This window comes from Nannospalax galili, unplaced genomic scaffold (genome assembly GCF_000622305.1).
Source record: "Nannospalax galili isolate Female #2095 unplaced genomic scaffold, S.galili_v1.0 scaffold255, whole genome shotgun sequence".
NCBI classification, from domain to species: Eukaryota; Metazoa; Chordata; class Mammalia; order Rodentia; family Spalacidae; genus Nannospalax; species Nannospalax galili.
The window spans coordinates 5282134-5308386 of NW_008338999.1; the positions used below are offsets into that span (position 1 = coordinate 5282134).

Sequence of the window (26253 nt, forward strand, 5' to 3'; positions counted from 1 at the left end):
TCTGGCATTGTTGCTTGTTATGTAGCCTTTAGCTATGCATATGGACTCTTAAAAAATTATATTGGCCCCTTTAATCTTTGGTTATACTTTCCTTTTGGGTGTTTAGGGCCATACAGTTGGCCCAGATAAACCAATTTATTTTTACTCTTAAGGTCATTTAAGGATTTGTTCCTCAGGGGTCACATGGGCTTGGGAGGAGGCCCTGGCTCCTTTCTTTTACCAGTTCCACCTATGCAAAGATAAGTCAAAGGTCCTGCTCGGCCATGGTTGGCTTCACTTAGAAGCATGGAGGAAATGATTCCTCTGTGTTGACCCTCCTCTTTGCAGACTGGCCCTGGTTCAAGTCCATCTCATGGGGTCTCCTTGGCCTCCTTGATCAAGAGGACAGGTGACGCACCACAATCACTGAATATTTTTAAAAGTCAATTAAATCTCGTTTACTCACTCATTTTTAATAAAATTTAAAAGTGTATGAAATAATAACACATACTATGAGACTTTGTATCAGAAAACAATTTCCTTGCAAACTGTTTTGTATTTCTTATCCTTCTATGTCCTAGAGGAACTGTAGGCTGGAAACAGATCAAACCCTGTTACTCTGATACCACAGCTTTACCCACTTGCTGTGACCTTTAAAGTAAGGGATGACAAAGGCTTAGAGATAGTTGCTTGATACACTATCTTAGGAAGTTGACACCTCCATAATCTCACAAAAACCTCAACGATATGAATTGCTCAAGGAAATTAAGTCAGATTTGTCTGAAATGGGAAGTTATAAAATAAACAGTAAATACTTTTGGTTTTGTAGGATTATACTGTGTGGCAATTATTCAATTCTTCCTTTTTGATGGGAAAATGGCCTTTCTATCAGTTCTAAGTGAATGGGCATGTTAACTAATGTTCCAAAGAGCTTTCCTTACTAAAACAGGCAGCAGGGCAGATCTGGTCTGTAGGCTAGAGTGTGCTAATTGAACCCAACTCTAGAACACAAAAGATATAATAAAAAATTGTAGCTAACAATTACAACAGAACAAGCTAGCAGTTTCACAAGCATTTCATGAAACATATATATTCAGACTTTTTCTTTTTCATTAGTATTATAAATTATTGGGAAATTGGGCATGTGAAAGGAATTGATGAGTCATCTGAAGTAAGACCTGAAATGAAACTGAATTGAAGAAATTATGAAAATGACATGTGGAATCCATGAAGTCAACTTAGTGCTGGCATAGGCTTCTGAAGTGAGAGTGTTTTCTTTTCTTATAACTTAACTTATCTTGTATTTTGAAGTTGCAGTTTTTAAGAAGTATTGGTATATGTATTTTTATATTTTGTAAGTCTGTGAAACTCTTTGAAAGGATCTATTGGTTCTCTCTTTCTCCCGTAATGCAAAGTCAGGTTAACACAATTGAAACATTTAGAATTCATTTATAAAATGCTTAGGCACCTAACCCATTGTAGATACTCACTAAATTGTGTTTATTAGTGTAATTACAGTAAGTATAAGTACAGTAGTTATTCTTCTTTACAGTTATTTCAATGATAAAGACGTTACCTGATCTATTTTAGTGTCCTAAATAATATTTAAATCTTGCCTGTTAATTTTGTGTGTTTGTGTGTGTGTGTGTGTGTGTGTGTGTGTGTGTGTGTGTGTCTGTGTGTGTGCAAAAGTTAAAGCTAATCAGGGTAAATGAATACATTAGATATCTTTCAACAACTTCTGACAATCATTATCCACCTTATATATTGAGACAGGGCCTCTCGTTGAACCCAGAACTCGTTGAACCGCTAGTCCAGCTGCCTAGCTTGCCCTGGGGATCCTCTGTCTCAGCCACTCACATGCTGAGATTTATGGTGGGATTACTACTTGGTGTTTATTTGGCGCCGAACTCCAGTCCCCACTCTTGTGTGGCTAGCAATGTACTCACTTAGCAGTGTCCTCAACCCTAAAACCTGGTTTTGATCCTGGCTAGGCACTCAGCTCTTTGGGTATCAACAAACCAAAGAGGTTAAGGGAAAAAAATCACTAAATAACTCCATTTCTTTGGCTGGTAAAGGTATGGCAAATTGAACAAACATTCAAAACTAAATACAAGATGTGCCCATTTCCTGACCTCACTCCTGACATCCTCTCCCCAACACCCATTTCCACCCCAATACAATGTAAAAGCTTGAGACTTGTATTTATTTTGACTCCTATACTCAACCACTCACTCAAACTGGCTAATGTTATTCCCTTAAGAACTCCGAGGTCTTTATTCTATCTCCAACACCAACTCCAAAAACAAGCAGCCACCTCTTACCTTTCCTGCATAGCTTTCTCAACTGACCCCTTAAATGCAATCTTACCCTCTTTGTTCTATTTTCTATGATGAGAGAAGAATGATCTTTCTAACTAGAAGTTGGTCACTTCATCCTTTTAATCCATTTTGTGGTGTGGCTTCCCAGCGTTCTTCACTTGTGAATGCTGATCCACATTTTTCTCCTTCCTGTTTGGATTAGTCTTCACCTCTAGCTCAATCTTGGTGTGTCACCTCAACCTCACTTATGGAATTCTTGCCTAAGCACACAACAAAGAAACCTCCTTGGTTTTGTGTGTTCGTTTGCCTTGTGCTCACATGGAGCCGTAATTCTGTTTATCAGAGAACAAATTTCAGTATGAAATCATGTATTGGTTATGGTTGTTGTTGCCATTGTATTCTTTCTGTCACAGTGATTAAAATGATCAATGACTGGGCACACTGATAAAGGAACACACATTCAGGTCAAATATTCTCGGTGTTTCTCTAACTTAAAGTTATTTCTTTGAAATATTCTATTTTTGGTCTTCATGCGTAAGTCTACCCTCTCTTACAAAGATTACATCAGTGAACCACCACACACACATAATTTTAGTTTCTTTATCCGGCATTAATAATGTATTTATTTGATTCATTTGTGTTCATTATTCTTCTTTGTTCCATTATTGCATTATGGACTTTGGGGAGTCAAACAAACTTTGTTTTAATTCTGGGTCCCTCACATATTATCTTTGTAAACAAATGTCATAGCAAGCTATTTAATATAACTAAGACTCATAATTTTGCAAAAATGTGGGTGATACATCTCAGTGAGGTGCTGTGAGGATTATTATTCTTACATAAAATAACATGACGAGCCATTGCTGTGGGTCTATAAACTTGAGCTCTTCAACATAAAAATGCAATATGTATCATTTTGGAAGAGTTTTAAGTTATGTATTTTATAAAAATAATTCTAATCAATTGACAACTGTTGCTTAAGAAATATTTTTTTCTCATTTTTCTAAGCATGAGGAGTCTGCTCTTTATCCTTGAGCAAAATGTACATGGGATGAGTGATCGATTTGGAATTCACTATAATTCCTTTTAAGATGGTAACAGGATAGACTGAGAGTATGGTAGAAATTAAGGGGGGGAAATGGGAGTACTAGATAATCAGGGCTATTGTCTTAGAAAATTGGGATTTGGTTGAGTCAAATCTCAGGTATGTAAAAATCTGAATGTAATTGTAAGAGGTGGGAACCATGATAATCAGAGATCTTTGCACCAGGAATGAGGCTGCACTTCTACATGTGGGGATTCATATAGTCTTTCAAAGATCTTTGAGAAGCAAAATCAGTAGTTAATTATTCATTCATTGAATTTTTTTTGAGTACCTCTGGTGTAGTGGACCCTGTTCTAGATACTCAAATAGATAAGCAGTGAACAAAATGAACAGGATGACTTCTCCACAGAGCTCTTAACCGCAAGAGAAGGACAGCAAACAGACACATTAGATATGGTAAGTGGGAGTTGAAATGAGCTATGGAGAAAAGTAAAGGGACCAAGGAGTGGAGCCTTCGTGGGGGCTGGAGAGATGCTCTGAGTATTGCTTGTGGAAGGCCTCACTATTTTGGAATGAGTGATTTGTGCAGGCCACATCTAAGCAAAGTCAGGAAGGACTCTTATATTCCTTTTTCTTACAGCTAAAATATGCAAAAGGAAGGGAATTCCCACAGAAGCAAATCTGTGAGAAGGACAAAGTTTGTTTGTGAACGGGTAAGGAAGCTGATGGGCTGATGGTATTCCAAGAGCAAGATTTATAGACATGGTGAAAAGGGAAAACAAATTTCATGAACAAGAAAGGAACCAGATCAGTGGGGACCCCAGACGTGAGTGGAAGTGTCTGGGGGTGGTGCAGCACAGAAGCTTTTGTTTTGGCTTGTTTTTAGCAATGAATGTTTACAATATGCACAGAGGCAGCCTAGTGGTGGTGTGAGGAATTAATTCTGAAGTAAAGAAGCAACAGGGCACTGTCGATGTAGTAGAGATAAGAAGCAAGAAGTTCTGGGCAGAAGAACAGATATAAAACAATGAAGAGATAGTTTGAGTGGTAGAAATGAATTCGATGACTCTGGTTGTGGGGGATGAACCAGAAGAATGAGTCAGAGGCAAATGCTAGGTATAGATTGTGGGTGACAGTAGGTGTCTTTGTCCTTCAACAAAGATAGAGATTTGGAGTAGACTAATGTAACTTTTTGGGAGACTCATTTTAGAATCCTGAAAATACTTCAGGATAATTAGAAACAATTCAGGACATTGCAATGAACTGGAGTCATTACTCAAAATAAATGCTCTACCGAGCTGCCCAAATGACAAAGCCAGGAGTCATCACAGATTGCCCTTCTACTCCATCTGTATCACCCACGTTCCTTCAGGCTCCCTTTCCCCCCATTCCTCCTGGAGACTCTCCCCTATCTCTGTGACCTCGTGGTCCAGTTCATGCTATTTTATTTCCCTGGTTCCACATAACAAGTCTCCTGTACACTCACCTGCAGTTTTATTCCCCACAAAATATATTTTCAAAGCAGAAATCTGATAAGGTAAAAGATAATGAGAGAAACCAAACAATCATTTATGGAATTTATTTCAGTCATTCCTGTGGCCATTCACTTAACATGCACTATTTTGTTGAACGTTCTGTGAGTCCAAGAATGATCCTTTAGGGATGCTGTGCTCATCCTCATTTAAAGAGAGAAAATGGGGCTCAGAAAAGCTCTGTACAATACTCAACAGTACAAACTGAGCACCTAAAAAGCCGGGACTCAAACAAGCTTGTTTTGTTTCAAACTATTTGAAGGTAGTGCTTCCTAATTCATCTCCAGCTTAAACAAAAGTCCACAATTTTCTCCTGACATGCAAAGCCAATCAGGACAGGCCACTGAGGTCCTTTCAGAGCTCCTCCTTCTTGTCACTAATGCTGGAAGACAGGCATTATCCCAGGACACCATGCTTTCTCATGCACAAGCTGTATCTTGGCCTGCAGTGTGATGAAGGCTCTATGCTTGCTGTTCTGCACAGCCTTTCATATCATTGCTGTACCCTGCGCTCTATGCTTCTCATTCTTTATGCAGAGCCTAGACTATCTACTTTATATGCTTCCCAAGTTAAAAACCACCTCCCCTTACTGATTTTTTACCTAATCCCAAAAGAGTTAATATCTTGAGTATTGATTAGTCGATTACATATAATTGTCTATAAAACTTCATGCTTTTTTTTTACCAGATTGTAATGAATTTAAGTATATTAACTATATCTTTTTCGTGTATTTACTTGTAACACTGAGCACAGTACTTGGATTAGAAACTTGGCAATGTTCATTTTGATTATAGGAGAGAGGAAAAAAGAATGTAAGGGAATAAACCTTCAAACTAGAACCTTAAGTTTGACAGGTCATGCTCATGTGAATGTGGACACTCACACTTAAGAATGATCATGAATGAATACAGAATGCATACGTAGTTTCATGATTAAATCATTTTTTGTTTGACCTTTTCAAGGAGTTGTATTCTTCTATGTGTCATAATGTTTAAAAAGAAATCTTGGAAATGTGCATGACACATATTCTTGGGTTTGAATATACACAATGGAGGATCTTGAGCTCAGGGGAGACCTGCAGTCCAGCTCTTCATTCACCAAGTTCTCTAACAGGGATGTTTCTGAGAAGTCCCTAGGGTTCTGGTTTAAAAGGTTCAGGGTAAGGCAGTAAGATGGTCCCTGTAAGTACAGGAAGAGGGCAAGACCCCAGGAGAGAGAGAGATCAAGGCTGATGAGGTGCCAGAGATGTTCTGGTTTTAGGGAGGTGAAATGTAGTGACATCTCATACCATGATTATTTCCATGGGATTTGTGTAGGATTTTTATTTTCTTTTTCTTTTTTTTTAAAAAAAAAAAAAAATGTTAACAAGTTTCAACTGTGGTGACTGAAAGCAAAGAAAAGGTTTTGATGTAACTTTGGACCCTAGTTTTATGAGACTGCAAAATATTTCAAAGAGATAGAGGTATTAAAATGGTAATTTTAGCCCAAATCTGTTGCTGTACTTGGCTGATTAAATTTAGCCAAAAGAGCCTGCAAGACTCAACAGTAAACAAACTGTACTTAAACTAGGTGTGCACCCTGCAACCAAGCAACTGAATCTCAGCCATTACAGGAGCTGAATCTTTAGCCAATCAGGGTGTAGCTGCCAAAATACTTCCATAAAAGGCAAATTTTGACTGTAGCCAATCAGGTTCTTTCATCTAGCTTATACATGTAACCTATGCCTGTGGTCAGGAGTGGCATTAGGAACTAATTTTAATTATTCTATACAACTCAACACAGGCTTTTTTTAAACTTTGGAGTCTATCTCTCGATGTTGAGAATCAACAGTGAATGATAGTTCAGGGAAAAAAAGGAAAGGAACATGAAGCCCAGGATGTAGCTCAGACAGGAAGTCATGCTTATCACTTTTCTGTATTAAACTCGAGAGGAAAAAATCTGCTTCAAATTCCAGGCACATAAATTGTGCTCAAACATGTAATGGAAAGGTTTACATATGTTTTTTGTTTAACTGGTTATTAACTAGTGAAAGGAGGCTGAGGTAGTATAAGAAAACTCAAATAAAGACAAATGGAAGTAAAGTGTTTCTTAAATTCTAATGTGCTCAAGTAAAAGCCTTTTGATTTAGAATCTATACACTTGTATCTCATTGTACACTTTGTATTTCATTTTTACATGCTATATGATGTATCTAGGTAAAATGTCATACACCCACACATATAATGGACGGATTAACTCGAAACTCAGACTAAAAGCTTCCAACACCCAATACTATATATTCCAAGTGTATTTTATGCTAGGAGTTCAGATGACAGGCTGACTTCATTGCAGGTGTCTGTGCATGCTCTTCATTGTGTGCTAAAATATGCTTGGAGATGGTAGAGTCTTGAAAAACTGTCTGTGCCGAATTACCGAAATGAAGTGATCCATTTTATAATACTATGCTGTGTGAGCACTTGTGGAACTTACCTCATGGAGAGCACAGATTTAAGGCACTTAGCACTTGGATCCTTTAGGATGGATGTTTTAGATAATCTAGATGCAAATCATCCTAGAGAAACTTAAAAAATGTCCAAACAATCCAGTTTTCAAAAGTATTTGAGGGGTAACTAGCAGGATGGCTCAGTGGGTCAAAGCATTACTGCCAAGTCTGAACAACCTGAATTCAATCCCCCAAACCCACATGGTAGAGGGTGGAAGGAAAATACCTACTCCTGCAGGTTGTCCTCTGACCTCACACTCGTGGTGAAAAAATACTAACCCGAGCATAGTAATACACGACTTTAATCTCAGCACTCAGGAGGGAGAAGCAGGTAGATCTCAATGAGTTCAAGGCCAACCTGGTCTACCTATAGAGTTCCAGGTCAACTGGGGCTACATAGTGAGATTCTGTCTCAAAAAATGTCTCATTTGAGGAGGAATGAGTAAGAAAGGAGAAATTAATAACTTAAAACATGTATACTATCATGTAATAATGTATCGCATTTAGACAGAGCGAGTCAACCTTGGATTTCTTAGAAATGGTTATTCAAGTCTATTTAAGACTCAAAAACATCTTTAAAAATGTACTTACCAGAAATACTGCTATAGATATCCCAACTAGAAAGCCTGCTATCACATCTGACCAGTGATTTCGATATTCTGCTACCCTGTTGAGTCCAGTAAGAAAGGCCAAACACATCAATCCCAAGCATAGAACGGGCTTAGCAAGTCTGGTTCCTTTGGCTTTGATTGTGTTCGTAATGTACATCTGAAATAGTAAGAAGAACAAAACCTTTCACAAAGGCATTTGCTTTAGATACACACAAAATACTATCTTTAGACACAAATATATTAATAGGCTATATATATGCCTATATAGTTCCAACCATTAAATATAGTTTATGATTCTTGCATTTTACTTTTTTTTATATTGGCAACTGATTACTGCTGGATGAGGAAGAGTTGGTCTTCCTAAAACAACTCTAGATTCTTGAATGTTTTTTAAAAAATTTTGTTTGCTTTGTGCTATGGCTTCCCATTCTGTAATTAGTCATAGCTGGCCTTGAATTTGGAATCCTTTGGCCTCTGTCTACTGAGTTCAGGGTTTATATGCAGGCACCACCACATCTGCCATGACATTTTTGATGAACATTTCTTACACATAGAATTTAAGAGCAGCAAATAATGTTATTTATCCAATATACCCATTTCTTACTAATGACCAATTCTTATGCAACATTATTAATAATCTAGGAGCACTGAGCCCAGATATTCCAGGCAGCCTCCCCTCACAACACTTTAAGATTTAAATTTTAATTTTTAATTGTATGTTTGTGTGGAGGTACATGTATATGTGAGGGCAGGTGTCCTCAGAAGGCAGAAGAAGGCATCAGATCCCAGCAGTTAGAGTCCTAGGCCGCTGTGAACAGCCCATTGTGGATGCTGGAAACTGAACTTGGGTCCTCTGCAAAAGCAGTTCACACTCTCAATCACTGAACCATCTCTCAAACCCCAAAGATTCATTTTTCAAAATTATGTGTTTGCATATGGGTATGTGTGCGTGAGGGCAAGAGCCCATAAAGGCCAGAGGCATCAGTTCCCCTTGAGCTGGAGTTACAGGCAGTTCTGAGCTGCCTGGCATGGTTGCTTGGGAATCAAACTAGAGTGGTATGCCAGACACACTCAGCTACCGAGCCACCTGTCCACTCCCCGCACTTTTCATGCATCTTTTCTCACTTCACCTGAATTTACATTTTAGATCAATATCAACATCATTGTTAAAAGGGGAAATTGGTGGTGTTTATACTGCTTTCATTTTTACATGCTATATGATGAGGATAAATACTTGATAAAATCAGAATTGTAACTATAACAAGAAAAATTAAATGGAGAGTACTACCAAGTCACTGTTACTGTGAAGAAGGTATCAAGGCCGGGAGCAGAACCAGGACTTGCTTTTATGTTGTTATCTGAAATTGTGACGTGAAATGCTAGTAAGGCACATGCAATGTTGATTGGTTGCAGTGAATGATCATTCAGGTTGTAAGACAGCATGCTCAGGAGTAATCGGGTCCTTCTTCCTATCTGATTTCCTCTATTACTCTATAAGCAAATCTGTTGACTTCAAATTAAAGTGTCAGTTATTACTCAAGTCAACAAAGGCAATATACAAGAGGGGGCTTTGACAGTACAATTAGATTGTATGGTGTTAATATCAGTAAATATAGAGTACTGATAAATATATGTTGTATTTTTATTACACTCAGAAAAATACTTTAGAAATTGATATAATCACCAACTATTATCCTGAGTGTAATAAAAAATACATTTGCCTAGGAGAGTAGGAATCAGTGTTTAAGCTCTTCATTCATAACAACCCTTTTAGAATGCTGTGAAATTCAGTAATTATCTTTTTTTCTCTTTTTTTTTTTTTTCAGGCCAAAGCTGCAGTCCATTAACTGCCAGAAGAAGTTGTATGTATGTAAACATTCCAAATGATAGAGTCTTCTCTCTGGCCAAGTTCTAGCCCCTTGCAATTCATCACAGGTCTCAATATTCTTAAAGAAATTAAAATGGGAAAGGAATCACGTCTGTCTGACATTCGGAGAAAAGTCTGTGTATTCTAAGCCTGTGCTCAGAGGGTTCAGTAATTTCAGTTATGGGGGGTAAGTACAGATGACAAGGAAACCCAAAGAGATGGGAAACAGCTAAAGATACTATCGTTATTGTGAGAGAAAATGTTAAAGAATTCTGCTCACAGGAATAGCAGGTGGGTCAGGCCAGCATAGGTGGGTAGTGATGCTGCTAATAGGGTACTTTCTTTTATGAATGGAGCATAGAATTTGGGCGGCTTGTTGGACTCCTCTTTTTAACCCCTCCACAATGTTAGTTGATGACTCCTTGCTTTTGCATTGCTTTACATCTGTCCAAACTCTAAAGATAACCAATACTTATTAAGATAAAATGAACATGGATAATTGAATAATATGAATTCTATTAATATTTGTTGTAGCTATTCTTAGTAATTTATTGCTGTCCAGGGCAAGGATTTTTAGATTTTTATCTTATTAAACTTTAAAGTAACCATATAAATTACATATTATAATTACCTTCATTTTATAATGAAAAAATGAATCAAAATAAAGCTTATGAACCATACAACTTTATTTTTGAGGTAGCATTGTTGACAAAGAAATGGAATCAATGAAGCATCTGGATCTTAAGCATGTCAGTAGCTTTTACTTTCCTCCCTTTCTCTTCACTGATTTCTTTTGAGGAGGAAATGACCAACTTAATGTAAGTATGAGGAAATGCAAGAGAGCTGGTATTAAGCAACACGGGCAGAAGGACACCTCAATAGTTATGCTCCATAATTAGGGAGAAGTGGGAAGGAGTGCAAAATCTCAGCAGAATCTCCGTGGCTTTGGTAAATGCTTGCCTTTCTTCCCTGAAGGCCATCTCAGATATGACTTATATTTACTGTGTCATGTGGGATGGTCCATGCAAACCTCTTACCTTGGCCTATAGCTGTCACAAGTTCAATGTTGACTCACTTTCTAAATTACCCTAATGAACCAAATAGGCTTACATGGAACCCTCAATGCACACTAATGAAAATGTGCCTCTGTTAGAAATATCTCAGGTTTGGCTTTTTTCCACCAAATCCAAGGTTAATGTCCAAACTCAGAACATAGTGTGGAAAGTCAAAGAATTTCCAGAAATGTGAGGATGGCAAAGGTTATAGGAGTTTTACAAGACAAGGACATAACATTTAGGTGGACCATAACGATGATTTGCAAAAGTACACATATTTTGAAGCATAATCACCATGAATGTAGCAAACAAAAATTAGAGAATTTTCATTTGCACTTGGCAACTCTCTAGCATTTTATGAAAACAGGTGCCTTTTAACCAGTCTAATTATATTATCTTTACAGAAAGTCTATTATTGCTAATCTGCAGAAGAGGAAGTTATGGCATGATAATCTATTGTGTAAACTGGCTTACAGGACAGGAATTGATTATGTATGCGCTCTTGTTTCTAATTTACTTATGAAACCATCTAGGTTAACCAGATGCCAAAATGAGTTCCAATAAACACAAACAGAAGAAAGCATGATTTGAGCAGAATGGTATTGCCTCATTACATGGGGGTCTGCAGTTACTCACTACCTTACAGACTAACTCCTTTGACCACCTTAGCTGTCCATATCCACCCATTCCATGAATTTATACTAGTAATAATGGGCAGAAAGCCAGAACTGATCATTTGCTACCTGTTACTATCCTGGTGTGTATTTCTTTTGATGTTTCTCTTTGCTTCTATAAACATATGTAATAATTAACACATATACACAGGGACTTTGCAAACTAGTGTACCTTTACTACTCTATAGTCATAATGCCTCTATTATTCTGTAAATATATTGTGTGACTTGCTGTATTAAGCACTGATCTTTTGGTCAAATTGACAAAATATACTACATAAAAGAATATTATTATTACTACATAAGAAGGCGCACAAATATTTGTTAAATGCCTACTATCTGCCTTAAATTTCTTCAAGGAAGAACTCTCCAAGGTTTGATCCTGAAGGATGAACACAAGTGATATAGGCAAAGGGAATCCGAGGATGTTGTAGGGAACTAGCCTAGATTTAGGGGACAACATAGGCAATCTTGCTATGTGCTTTCAAAGAACCTTGTTCATTCTCTCAGAACACTTGCCACTGTGTGTGGTTATTATTTATCGTTGTTGTTTTCTTCACTATAGTGAAGATATAGAAATTAATTTGGTCGTTCCTTATAAAAGCCTTGTGCCTGACTCACAGGAGGCACTCAATAAAGACTAGACTAACTAAAGAACAAGTGGGGAGGGAAGGCAAAAGGACATGGGACAGAGAATAGAATATTTTTTCAAAACATTTGTCACTCTGAGCAATAGTGTTCTCCATTGTTTGTGCTTCCTTCCACTAGGATATTCCATTGGAACAGAACCTCTGTTCATTCACTGCTCTATCTGAAATGCATAGAAACCTTTTTACACTGCAGGAAGGAAGGGTGAACTGCGTGGTGGGGGGAGGTAAAGCACTGAACTATGTTATATGGAAGTACATGGCTGTTTGAAATTATCCTGAATACACACTTATGTATTTGTTTATTATCTTTCTCCTTTTATCTTATGGACCAATCTTTGCCATGGGGTAGGTCTGATGATAGGAAGAATATCAGCCCCCCAAAGATCTTGATGCACTAATCTTAAGAAACTATCTTACAATCCTGTGCCATTTCTTGTGAATATATTATCTAATCACATGAATCTTTAAAAGAACACAATGTTTCCTGGTTGTACTCAAAAAGAAAGACTTGGTGAAGCCATGCCCTGGGCTTTGGATGATAGAAAGAACACAGGCATACTTTAGATTAAGTAAGGAATTCCTCACTAGAACCTCCTCAAGGTTGGCAGACAAATGACCGGTTGACTTCAGCCCAAAGAGAATCATGTTGTACTTCTGATCTACAAAACTACAAAACTCTGAAAGAGCACACATGTGCTGTTTTAAGTCACTGAGTTTGTGCTATTTCCTATAACATCAATAGAAAATGACTCTACTCAGCAACATCTGTTTAATGCATGAGTGAATTAATGCATGGGGATTTGTGAAAATATCCCTTGGGGTGAGATAAAAGTGCCATAGATTAAAATATCCACTTTGGAACCAGAAAGGTCTGGGTTGGAGTCCCAACTCTGCCAACTGCATAAGGCAAAGTCTAAGCATGTCTATGTTCCAGGTACAAATGAAAATTAAGGTATTGCCCATGGTGTTGTAAGGGTTGAATACTACAACATGCTTAAAGTGCACAGCATAGATTTTGGTCTGTAGTGAATCCTCAATAACTGAATGGGTCAAATCAGAGCCAGAAAAAGGAACAGGATAGAACCAGGACTTTAGTTCTAGGGCAGTGCCTGGTAAATGCAACCATGCGACTGAAGATGGAATTGTGGGCAAGCACTTGGGAGATTTGTTTTTTTTTTCTCTTGTATTCATGTTTCTTTCACTTTTTAGTCATGCTAATTTTGCTTTTTAAAAATATTTTTATTTTATGTGTATGAGTGTATTGCCTGCATGTATGTGAGTGCACCCATGTTGTGTAATGCTGCGGAGGTCAGAAGAGGGCTTTGGATTCCCCTGGAACTAGAGTTAAAGACGATTCGTAGCCACCATGTGGGTGCTGGGAATCGAACCTGGGTCCTCTGTAAGAGCAGTCAATGCTCTTAACTGCTGAGCCATCTCTCCAGCCCAATTTTTTAAACCCTGAAGATACACACTACATGTTTATTTACAGGAGACTGTCATGTTCTCTTTTTCCTTTGACTTTTTCCCAGTTGACTGAACAGCCTTGATTTCCTCCATCGAGGAAGGAATAACCCAGTAGCCAGATCCCTGAGCACCCTGGATATTTTGAAGCATTTGGTATATGTTATGCTCCAGAATATTATATAAGCTCAGCGTTGTGCATGTAAACATGGTACCCTGGAGAAAAAAGAGCTACTCTAAAGTGGGATGAAGGTGAGCTCTGTAAGATAGAGGCCAGTCTGGTCTACATCGTGAGTTTCAGGCCAGCTGTGTGACAGGGAAGCCCTGGCGAGGGGTGCTGATGTCTCTCCCTTTGGCTATTAGACAACTGAAAAACTAACTGCAAAGAATTAAAATTTCCCTAGGAATCCCAGTCTGTGGGAAAGGAAAAGCTAAAGCCATGGTCCCAGTGGGAACTTGTTTCTCAGGAAGAGACTTCACTGAATTCTGACAGGTTGTCTCAGTCAAATTACCATATGAATATCTCTTGGCTTTTCTTTCCTACTTCTCTATGAAATTATAACACTGCTACAGTATTAAAAAGATGGTAGGAGTCTTGTCATTCCAGTTTGACCAAACTGTAAATAAATACGTTTTCATTTTCCAATTTCTGATTCTAATTTTTTTTAAGGTACGGGAAGGCTGTGCCCTAGTAACACACAGCTCTGAACACTGGGACCACCATGACTCTTCTAGATGGTACACTGTGGACCTAATTCATTGATCCATATCTGGTAATCCAGTTAAGGTTACATCCTGAAACTGATTCTTTCGTTTGGACAACTTTATTTAATACAGCCTAATAAAACATTGCTTTTTAAAAATAGCATCATAACATTATTGATCATACTGTGCTGTTTCTGTGATCTTTTGAGTTTTCTGTAACTTCTTCAGAGAGATGGAAGCACTTTCAAGTTCTCCTTTTCCTGCACTTAAAGAAAGAATTGATCAAGGAACTGGAGAGGCAGGAGGGGCTCAGCAGTTAAGATCACTGGCTGCTCTTGCAGAGGACCTGGGTTCCATTACCAACCCCCATACAGCAGCTAAGAACTGTCCATAGCTCCAGTTCCAGGGAATTCCAATGCCCTCTTCTGACCTGAGGACATTGCATCTCATGGGTGCATTTACACAATACAGGCAATACACTCATACAAGTAAAATAAAAACAATGAGCTTTTAAAAATTGCTCAAAAATGAAATTTATTATTATTTGTAAAATACCACTCAACCTTGTCAAGACCACTTTAAACTTTCATCTTGGCATTTACCATGCTAGCTTCCTCCAAGTTTCTAGTTAGTTTAAGAAAGAGTCATCAAATAAGAAGCATTAAATATAGTTTACAAAATGGTACAGTGGTCCCTACCAGTCTTAGACCCAAACAGGCTCCAATGTCTCTGCCTCATATCCCTGGACTAACTTCCTAACTCACAGTAGCTAAACATCCGACTATAGATTGCTAAGTCTCTATTCAAAGTCCCTATTCAGGTGGGTCACCCCCTCCCGCCCCCACTACCACCATCTTCCCTGGCTCCCGATCAGTCAGAGAGGCCTGCCCAGCCAGGACTCTGAACTAGTAGATAAGACCCTACTGCTTGAAGACAGGGCATGCTTCAGATACAAAACTTGGAGCAAAGGAGCTGGAATCGACCTGGAACCCTTCTAACTGGTTTAACTATCACAGTGCTAGATGATGATATGCAAACTGTCAAGGGAGAAAAGCAATAATTGGTCCAGCCCAGCCCTGAACCCTAATAACCATAATGACCAGCATGGCAAACTACCTCTATCAGTACAGTAGTGACATTGTTATCTGAAGGGCAATTAACAGCTATCTAACTGGACTTAAAGTCCTCTCAATGGGCATGAACTCATGGGTAGCACAATAAATTCAGCCATATACACATGGCAGGAGAGGACATAGATCCTAAAGAAAATCCTATCTCTTTCATATTGCTAGACAAATGACATTTCTTATCATGTGCTAAATATGAATCCTTATATTACAGACAAGCATGCCGTACACCACTCATCAAAGAAGCTTCTTGCAAGAGATGGAGGATACAGAATGGGGGGGGACAGAGGGTAGACGTGGTAGTGTAAGAAATGATGGAATATGGACAAGCTAGTCTCAGGGAATGATATCCCAAAGTGAGGCACTCTGGTAAATTGATTGCATTCCATGAAAGGTATTAGAGGTCCTCAGGGGCAAAGCCTCTCTCTGAGCTTTTCTTGCCCTCCTGTCTCTCCTCCTTTTTTTCTTCACTGAATCAAGCAGTAGAAACCAGAATTTCTCTTCCCCCAAATGTGTCATAAAACCTTCAGCACATCTTCTAGATGCAGGTTCCTCATCTTAGGAACCTACCTTTCTTTTCTGTACTACTTCCTGTGACTATGTTACCTAATCACGAGTCCTTAAAAATAGACGATATTCTCTGGCTGTAGTCAGAGAGACTTGGAGAAGCCATGATGCCCCTGCCTCTGCATGGTGGAACACAGATATACCCTAGATTAAACTGGAAAAAGTAATGAGCACCCCCATCCCCACACCACCCTTCTCGGCTCTGCTACCTCTGGCTCTCATAGAAACTATCTTATCTGCCAATTACCTGACTGTAACAGGAACGTATTAAGATCTAGGATCTCCCAGTTCAATCCAAAAATGAAATAAAAATCCCTCGACTTTCTCTGATCCAAGGGCAACTTCCCTCTCAGGGCTCTAACCTGAGGGTGCTCACACAAAGCCACAGATGCATGAGTCTTCCATTCTGTCTTTCTCTCTTCTCCAGCCTTGTGTCTCCTGTCTCTGTTACTTGCTTAAAGGGAAATGTTCAGCTCTCCAAATTCTGCTTTTGATATGTAAAAAGTAGCTTTTCGGTTTATGCATTCTTCTTTTCTTGGCAGACTCAGCCTCATGTAATCTTGAAGTAAACACTGTCTTTTTTTTTTTTTTTATCCTAATAGGGACTGAATCTTCTCTAAGACCTGCCCTTCTAGGAGGCACTGAATCCAACATGGTACCTGCAGGTATTGAGCCTTCAATTGTGTCTAGTGTGACTATGGCACCAAATCTTTAATTCTATGTGGTTTTAATTAAACTTAATGTCAAAAATAGTATTTGAGGGGCTGAGAGATGGCTCAGTGGTTAAGAGCACTGACTGCTCTTACAGAGAACCTGGGTTTGAGTTGCAGCACCCACATGACAGCTAACAGCCATGAAACTGTCCATAACTCCAGTTCCAGGGCATCCAACACCCTCTTCTGACCTCTGTGGACACTGCCTGACATGGGTACACTGACATACATACAGGCAATACATTCATACACATAAAAATAAAAATAATAGATAAATATAAATAAATAAATGAATAGTACTTGATTGGATTATCAGGCAGCTCTTAAGAACATTTGGAACTAATTTGTTATGCACACCTACATTTTACACTGTGAATTCTATAAACTCTAATTATGGCTTAAGTATTACAGATGAAGACACCTGAATTAAGATGTCAAATATGCACTGGATTTAAAAAAATTTAAAAAGGGATAAAAGATACATCATAATTTCATATTGATACATGATGAATAACAATATTGTAGATACATTGACAAATGTTTTCAAAATTAATACCACGTTTTTACGTGTTTTAAATATGACTATTAGAAACTTTTAAAAGCATAGTTAACTTTATATTTCTTGTGTGTGTGTGTGTGTGTGTGTGTGTGTGTGTGTGTGTGTCTTGTATGGGTATGCATGCAGTGTGGTGGGGAGCCAGGGCTAGACTTCGGGAGTCTTTCTCAATCTTTCCCCATGGTTTCTAAGACAGAACTGAACTCAACTGGCTGATTCTACACTGGCCTGGTTGGGCAGCAATCCCTAGGGTCCCCCCACCTCCAGCTCCCCAGCACTGGGATTACTAGTGCAGGCTGCCACGTTTGGCCTTTCCCTCATGGTTGTAAGGCTCAAACTCAGCTCCTCAAAATGGAAGCAAGTACTTTATGAACTGAGTCATCTCCTAAACACCTCACCTTGTATTTTTTAAGACAGTGTTGACCTAGTCAAGAACATTATAATTTAAGGGAAAAGAAAAGTGACCTATGAATTTTCCAAACAGATTACATCTAGTCCAGTACTTGTTGTGACTATATGGTTTTTACGTATTGTGTTTGTTGGAGTCATCTACTGGATCTGAAGGCACTTTCTATACTGCCGTGCGCCTTGTCAGAAAACATTCACATTTATCTTTTGTAATGTTAATACGCAAAGTTTCAAACAACATATATTCTGCTAAACTGATACTGTGAAATTATCTGAATTCTCTTTTAAACTTCCACAATCTATTTTTTAAAACCCTAATTATCATAACAAGCCACTGAAATTTTTAGTGAATGGACTTCTTTTTATTTTATGAGTTTAATAATCTGGGTAAGGTCAATCTACCACTGATTTTCTCCTGGACCTTAGACAAATAACTAAGCTTCTCCAAGTCTTGTGAGAATGACAATATTGCTTGTAGGATTTAGCACAGTTATCACACAAAGAGGCTGCTCATTATTATTATCATAGGCACAAGAAGACTTTTGTGTACTTTGAGACCAGAATAGAGCATTAAAAGGATGTATTTATAGTAAAACTAGATAGGAGAAAAATAAATTCAATTAACTAACTTGGGCCGGAAGGATGCCTCAGCAGGTTAAGGCATTTACCATGAAACCTGAGGATCTCAGTTTGTTTCCACATGGTAGGAGAAAATCAATGCATGCAAGTTTGTTCTCTGACCTCTACATGTGTGCCATGGCACATGCATGTGTGCACACACATAAATGTAAAATAAACAAATACATTTAAATGTTTTTTCAACACCCAACTTACAGGCATGCAGCAAAAGTCCTTACAATATCTGAGAAATCGGACATTAGGATCCTTTATTTTTTAATAGCTTCAGTGGATATCATCACAAACAAAGAATTTATCCTGCAGTTGATGCCCTTGAAAAGGTAACATTGGGGAGTCACAAATGTGAATACATAACAAGCACCTCAGTGTTCAGTACCACCTGGTACATGCAGTTAAGATCAGAGTCTGCTCAGTAACTCAGCTGCCCTCAGCACAATGGCCAGTTGATGGCCTGGCTGTGAAGAGTAGCCCCTCATTATAGTCATAGTCACCTTATCCCCAAAGTACAGTGATGGCTGATTCACACGGAGACCATTTCTCTCCAGTGTGTGGCATCCTGATAAATACACTGTGCACGTATTCCTTCATCCATCAGAAAGAACAGAAAAGATATTTTTTTGCAAGGTGATATTTACATAAACAAAACCTGAAAAATCAGCCTGTGACCTGTGAAGAGTTATCTGCTCTGATTCCAAAAAGCCTGCCAGCTCCAAAATTGAAAATCTCTGACTAGGAGGAAGAATTAAAATTGACATGCAAATGACCAATTTGGATATTTTTTAATACTACAGAAGAAATGTTCACTGGAGTATTATGGGAATCTGATGGATTTATTCTGGCTTAGCTTAAAGGGAAATGAATAAAGCAAAACATGAAAAACTGTTAAAAGGGGGCTGGAGAGATGGCTCAGCAGTTAAGAGCACTGGCTGCTCTTGCAGAGGACCCAGGTTCGATTCCCAGCATCCACATGGCAGCTAACAATGTCAGTAACTCCAATTCCAGGGTCCACCACCCTCTTCTGACCTCTACAGGCATTGCAGGACGTGAGGGCACTTACATGCAGGCAATAGATACACTCATACACATAAAATAAAGATAATAAATAAAATATTTTTTAAACTCTTAAAGATATTTAAAATTTTTTAAGTTGAACTATTTTTTTTCCACTGAAATACTGACATTTTATCACTGTCCATTTACTTTCTAAGACTAGGTATTACCTATCCTTAGAAAAATTTATGTGCTTTTAGAGTTGTTTTTCTTTTGACTATTTTGTTTATTTAAATGTATGTTTTAATGTAAAATATACAGATTATTAAAGTGAGGTAAAACTAAAATCATTCAGTTGTGAAAAAATAAGATCATGTACTACACATAGTTTCAAAATGGTTATTTTCCACAAATATTTCGTGAATGCCATTTCATGTTCAAATATATTTAACTTTTATAAGAATTTTTTAATTAATTTATTTTATGTGTATGAGTGTTTTCTCTGCATGGATGTATGTGTACCGCACACATGTATGGCCTGAGGATGCCAGAAGAGGATGCTGGATTCCATGAAACTAGAGTGACAGATGGTTGTTAGCTGCCATGTGTGTGCTGGGAATTGAACCTGGGTCCTGTGCAAGAGCAACCAGTGTTCCTAACCACTGAGTCATCTCTCCAAACCCTACAGTAACGTTTTAATATGCAGATCGCCATCCTTCACATCATCAGTTGTGCTCAAAATCAATGGAAATATCCAGATGCTGGAGGTCAGGGTTCTTTTGTTTCTTTATTTTTTAATTTTTTATTTTATGTGTACAGGCATTTTATGTGCATGTATGTAAGTGCACCATGTTGTCCAATGCCCTCAGAGGCCAGAAGAGGGCATCGGATCCCCTGAAACAAGTTACGGATAGTTGTTAGCCATCATGTAGGTGCTGGGATTTGAACCCAGGTCTTCTGCAGGAGCAGCCAGTTGTCTTAACCACTGAGTCATCTCTCCAATCCCCAGGGTTATTTCATTTTAAGCAGCAATTGATTGTCTGTGTTGGGCTGCTGTTGCTATGGACTGAGAAGGGAATAACAGAAATCTTCCTCATCCTGTTTTGTCATTTAGTTCTCTACAATATCATCTCTCCAGAGACCTTTCCTGACTGCTATGCCTGCAATTCATCTCTGATTACCACTTTACATTATTTTAATAACAGATAAGTCCAATAAGATGGCTCAGCAAGTAAAGGCATTTGTCACTAAGACTGATGACCTGAGTGTCACCCCAAGACCCATACAGTAGAAGAAGAGAGCTGACTCCTACAACTTGTCTTCTGACTTCTCCCACACACATGCTGTAGCATATGTTCATGCCCACACCAATAAATAAATAACTGTAATAATTTAAAATTTTTAAGTTAAATGTTAAGGACAAAGCTAGGGAAAGTATATTTCAAATATCTCTTACTAATCCTCCAAGTTGCACATGCAGTTAAATCTTTAAGACCCAAAATATTCCCAGGGTTTGTTCACTCAATAAATGATGTGAAAATCTATGTACGTGATCCACTTTGTGCATACATGCATGTATGTATGTGTGTGTGGTTTATGTACATGTTGCTGTGTGTGCACATGTGCTTGCAGGTGTGCATATAAGTGGAGGCCACTGGTGACAACAGGTATCTTCCTTGATAGAACTCCACTTCATTTTTAAGACAGGGTCTCTCATTGACTCTAAAGCTCACTGATTAGATAAACTGGCTGGCCAGTGAGCTCCAGGCATCTGCCCATGTCTCCCCAGTGCTGGGGTTATGCTTGTGCAGCAGACATTTTACCCACTGAACCAGGTCTACAGCTCCAGAGCTACATGATCTTTTAATTAATTACAATACGTGACTTAAACCTATATATCATACAGAGTCAGAAAAAAATATTTAGAAGTAGATTTTAGACTTTGAGATGTTTTAAATTTTATAATTATAGGGAAAGACACAAACAATATCTTGAAAAAATAAATATACTATTGTAATGAGGAAAAAGAAATGTGTATCATGAGGCACAGACAGGCACACACTCATACCCACATGTGTGCAGAGTTATAGTTAGTGTGAGCATTTGTAAACTAATGGCATCTAGGTTTGCAATTAGCATCAAAGTACCAATTTCATATTCCTTTCAAAAAGTGTGACAAATATTCTACAGTGTGCTATTTCAAAAGATGTCTTAAACTTTGAGTGTGTACTTAGGGGATGTTTCTGACCTAATTCTCACCTCACTAAGGAATAAGTCAAGAGGAGGAGGGTGGTGTTTAATATTGATCATCAACTTGGCAAGATCTAGAATCACCTAGGAGATGGATTTCTGGGAATGCCTGTGAAGAAGTTTCTAGATTGGGTTAATTGAGGCGAGAGCACACCCTAATGTCCATGGCACCACTCCATGGGCTGAGGTCCTGTGCTGTGCCCACATACCTAGAGCCAAAATAAACCTTTTTTTCTTTAAGTTACTATTGTCATATATGTTGTTATAGTAAGGAGAAATCTATCACCAGGAGTCTCGGTTTGTGGTCTCAGCAGGAACCCTTCTTTCCCCTCTCATGATCACAGATTTCCTTCTTGATTCCTCAGGTTCATTCAGCTAAAAGTCGAACCCCCATCATGCCCACTCCTGGCTTCCGAGTCACTTCACCTCGCTCAAGAAGGAAGAAGTTGGAGAGGGTGAATTTCTGAAACCGTTCCCCACCCTCAGCATCTTCCACTTCTCATATAAATAAGTTGTGGATTTACTGAGAGCAGAGAGTAGACAGGTTACTAAAGGGATCAAGGAATACCTCTGCTACCTTGTACCTCAAATCACATCATCAGCTTAGTTCCTACTATTGGGGGTAAAGGGTGATATTATCTTCATAACTGTGCTACCCAGAATTTTTTCCTAAGTATATAGTTACTTTTCTATTGCTAAAATACCAGAGCCAAAAGCAACTTAAGGAACAAAGTGCTTATTCTGGCTTATGGTTCTGGAGGGGGAGGTCCAAAATGGTGGAAGGATGTATGGCAGCAAGCAGGAGCAGGGACCTGAGAGATCACAGCTTTCTCTACACACAGGAACAGAGAGAATGAACTGGAAATAAGGCATGGCTATGAACTCTCAAACCCTTCCCCCAGTGGCATACTTCTCTAGCAAGAGTGTACCTCCTAAACCTCCCCAAACAGTATCACCAACTGGGAACCAAGTATTCAAATACCTGAGCCTATGGGAAACATTTCTTATTCAAACCACCATATTAACAGTTATGAAAATAGTTTTTATACTGCAATACAATAACTTTTCCTTCTGTGCCAGATTATGAGGGTTAGAAATGTCCTTTCCTCTTTGCCTATGTGCCCAACATAGTGCGTGGCTCACAATCAGTAACAACTTAATCTATAAAAATGTTAAAAAGAAAGTACTGAAGGTTGACTATGAGTCAAAGTGCTTTGCATGTACTCTACACAGTAATATGAATGATACCTTGGCATTGCTTAACAGAGAAACAACCAGGACACAGAAAGATTAAATCACTCACCCAGGGACTTAAGTCTAGTGGGTAGTGAAGTAGGGATTCAAACTCAAATACTTTAGCTATAAAGTCCTGCTCCTACAGAGACGTTGGATAGAATACAGAAGTCAGGGGGGGACGGTCTACCTCATTCTTGAAAGATGGGTGGGACCTGAAGTAGAGCTAAGAGCTTACTCTAGGGAGGAACTGGGGGACCTGAAAATAACTCTGTGTGACAGACAGAAGGCTTGGTTGGTGGGGGCTGTGGGAGAGTACAAAGAAGGGAGAGGCAGGAAATGAGTCCAGAAAGGTTTTTGAGGGCCACATTATAAAAGATTCTATGTGTCAAGTGAAGGAGTTTGAATATGCATTAAAAGGAAAATTAGAAGTCACTAAAGGGATGTGAGAAAATGACAACAGTACACTGAATTTTATACATTATTGTATTTATGACAAATAATAATTAGGTCTACTTATGGTAGATATAATATTTTGATATCTATGTATACGTTATGGAAAAATTCAGTCAAGCTAATCAAAATATCCATCACTCCATCAATTTATCTTTTGTGTGTATGTGTATATGTGCCTGTGGGATGTTAAGTACAAAACTATCTGCTACTGAGCTATAGATGAAGCTCTTTTCCTACCTCTCATTTTGACATAGGGTCTCACTGATTTGTCCAGGCTGCCCTTGAGCCCACTCAGTAGCTCATTCAAGATCTGAACTTGTTTTCTTTCCAACAGCCTCCTGAACAGCTGAGATTATAAGGCTGTGCCCTGGGCCTAGCAAGCATCTGAGGCTTGAAAGTACCACCTTGGCTGAAGAGGCTCCAAATGTTGGCTTGTCCTGTTCTGGCTGCAATTATGAACAGATTGAATATTTAGGAAGCTGAGTTGCTGAAATTTGTCTTTTAATTGGATATGTACTTGTGTGTACCCATGACTGTGACCCAAGTGTAGATCCTTAGTAGAAGTGGAGGGTACAGTGAGAGAGTAGTCAGCATCACTAGCCCTACTTCTGTTCTACAATTGTGTCTGTTGAGTGAGGCCAACAGAGACATCTAGTCCAGCTATCTTTGCTCCCATCTGGATAGATAAATACATTCAGATACAGTAGTTATCAAGACATTTGATGTGCCTTCCCATGAACTCCACGGTAATCTTATAGTACTATTATTAATTAATTTTAAATACTTACTGAATAGGTTAAGTGTGCTTTTGTAGACTGAGCTACATGCAGCATATCTTCTTTATAGGTAACAATTCCAAATAACTGAGTTAAAACACTAGACAGGAGGACAGCGTAGATGCAATCTGGTTGCTTACTCTAATCTCAGCCCTTTGCACAGGGTTATAAATATAAAAAGCATTTTCAGGGCTGGAGAGATGGCTCAGTGGTTAAATGCACTGGCTACTTTTGCAGAGCACCCAGGTTCGAGTTCTAGCACCTACATTGTGGCTAACAACCAACTGTAACTCCAGTTCCAAAGGATCCAATGCCCTCTTCTGATTTCTCTGGGTAATGCACAACACAGGTGCACTTAACACACATGCAGGAAATACACTCATAACATAAAAAATAAAAACAATAAATGAAACATAAAAAAGAAGTACTTTCACTGAATGAACACATTCTTCTGAATAACTAAGTGTGGGAATACATTACAATGGTGACATTTAAATAGAGCAAACATATACTAACATATATGATAAATTCTTCAATCAATAATGTGACTTTGTGACCTTCCCTCATGTGTGATGTTAGCTATTTTCTAGGTGTGTAAGGTAGTTATGTTTTCTTTAAACAACCTACAAAAGGCTGCATGTTGTCCAGGAATCTGCTTATGACTGGAAAAACTTAAAGCTGGGCTAAGGTGAGGAAATCACATTCCTCATCTTTCTCTCTGGCCTGTAATGCGGACAGTCACAGTAGGTCAGAGAGAAAGATGAGGAGACAGTTGTCCCTAAGAAGAATCAGGAATCTGCATTCTGGTTCCGACCCCAGGTCATTAGGGCTAAAACTTTAGGCAAGTGACTTTCATGGCTCAGTTGTAGTCTTCAGTGGTCAAATGGAAATTTGTAACCTACTTGCTAAACCTCCAAAACCCCAGCTCTAAACCCTTGAGTTGATAAGTCATTCAGAACTGTTATAAATGTTTGGGAGGGAATAGGATCCCCATGCTAGTCATTATATGATCCCTTCAATTCTGTTGGAGGTGCACCCTCAAACAAATCACATTCATGCTTCTACCTCAAACCACAAACATATACTCAGTGAGGCAAACAAGCAGAGAGCTTCAAGTGACCTTGTCTTTATTTACTGGATGCATTCAGGTCGGGACAGGTTTCTGTTTTGTTTTATTTTGTTTATGTTTTCAGAACTGAAACCAGAGAATTGTGAAATAAGGATGCTTAAGGACCTGGCGTAATCACAAGAAACAAAGTATTGCACCATCAAAACTACAATTTGTTGGCAGTGGGAAGGCCATACCTGTCAACAGGGTTGGATTCCCTCCCTAATACTAAGTACATACTACAGATAGACTGATCAACTCCACATGTACTGGTTAATTTGGGAGTCTTTCTCTGTAAAGAGTAAAGGTGGCCAGGGCTGGAATTGCATTCGCTGCAAGTACTGTTACGGTTAAAGGCAGTAAAGAGTAGGCTGTAGGTACAGTGAGGAATGACCACACCTAGCTGGATAAAGTTGGAGAGTCACACTGGCAAACTACCATGATTTTGAATGCTATGTGATGGAATGAATCACCCTAAAGGAGAGGGATAGTAACCTAGCCTGAGATGGCAGAGGAACCCACGTCAGGCAAGTGGAACAGCATGGACTCCAGGGGAGGAGGACAGAATGCTGAAGTCCTCCACTATCAGGAGTATCAGGAGATCATGGGAATCAGTGTTATAAGGAGACATAGGAGTAAGATTCATTCATGTGGAAGTTTGGCCATACTCAGGGACAAACCTCAATAGGCATACATGAGATAGGAGAAGTTGTCTCATCAGCCTGTTTGTTTCACTACCTCAGTCTTTGGATTTCCTATGACCATGGACTTGGTTGGTAATAGGACATAGCAGAGGGAACAGGAGTCAAGATGTTCTTGTGGAGAGGTATCTGTGGGTGTCAAGCTTGTTGGTTGCAGGATAAAATATAGCAAAGAGAAAGAGATACAGACTGGGTTTCCTGGTAGACAAGAATAGGTTTCCTAGAATATGCTGAACGAGTAATATATGCTTGAAAAAGACATTGATGAAAAATTTAAAACTGACCTGAGGTTTATGAGAAGAAATGTAGATAGAATTAATTCCTCCCTCCCTCTCCCCTCCCTCCCTC

The 26253-nt window shown here is 38.7% G+C and overlaps 1 protein-coding gene across 2 annotated transcripts in view; it reads right to left on the reverse strand.

Moving 5' to 3' along the window:
• The window catches only part of Plppr5 (phospholipid phosphatase related 5), a 130891-nt gene that overhangs the window by 30456 nt on the left and 74182 nt on the right, over window positions 1–26253 (reverse strand). For both annotated transcript variants that reach the window (XM_008833686.3, XM_008833687.3), the window contains exon 4: window positions 7951–8127. In XM_008833686.3, coding sequence (XP_008831908.1) covers window positions 7951–8127 — 177 coding nt within the window. The remainder of the gene's footprint in view (window positions 1–7950; window positions 8128–26253) is intronic.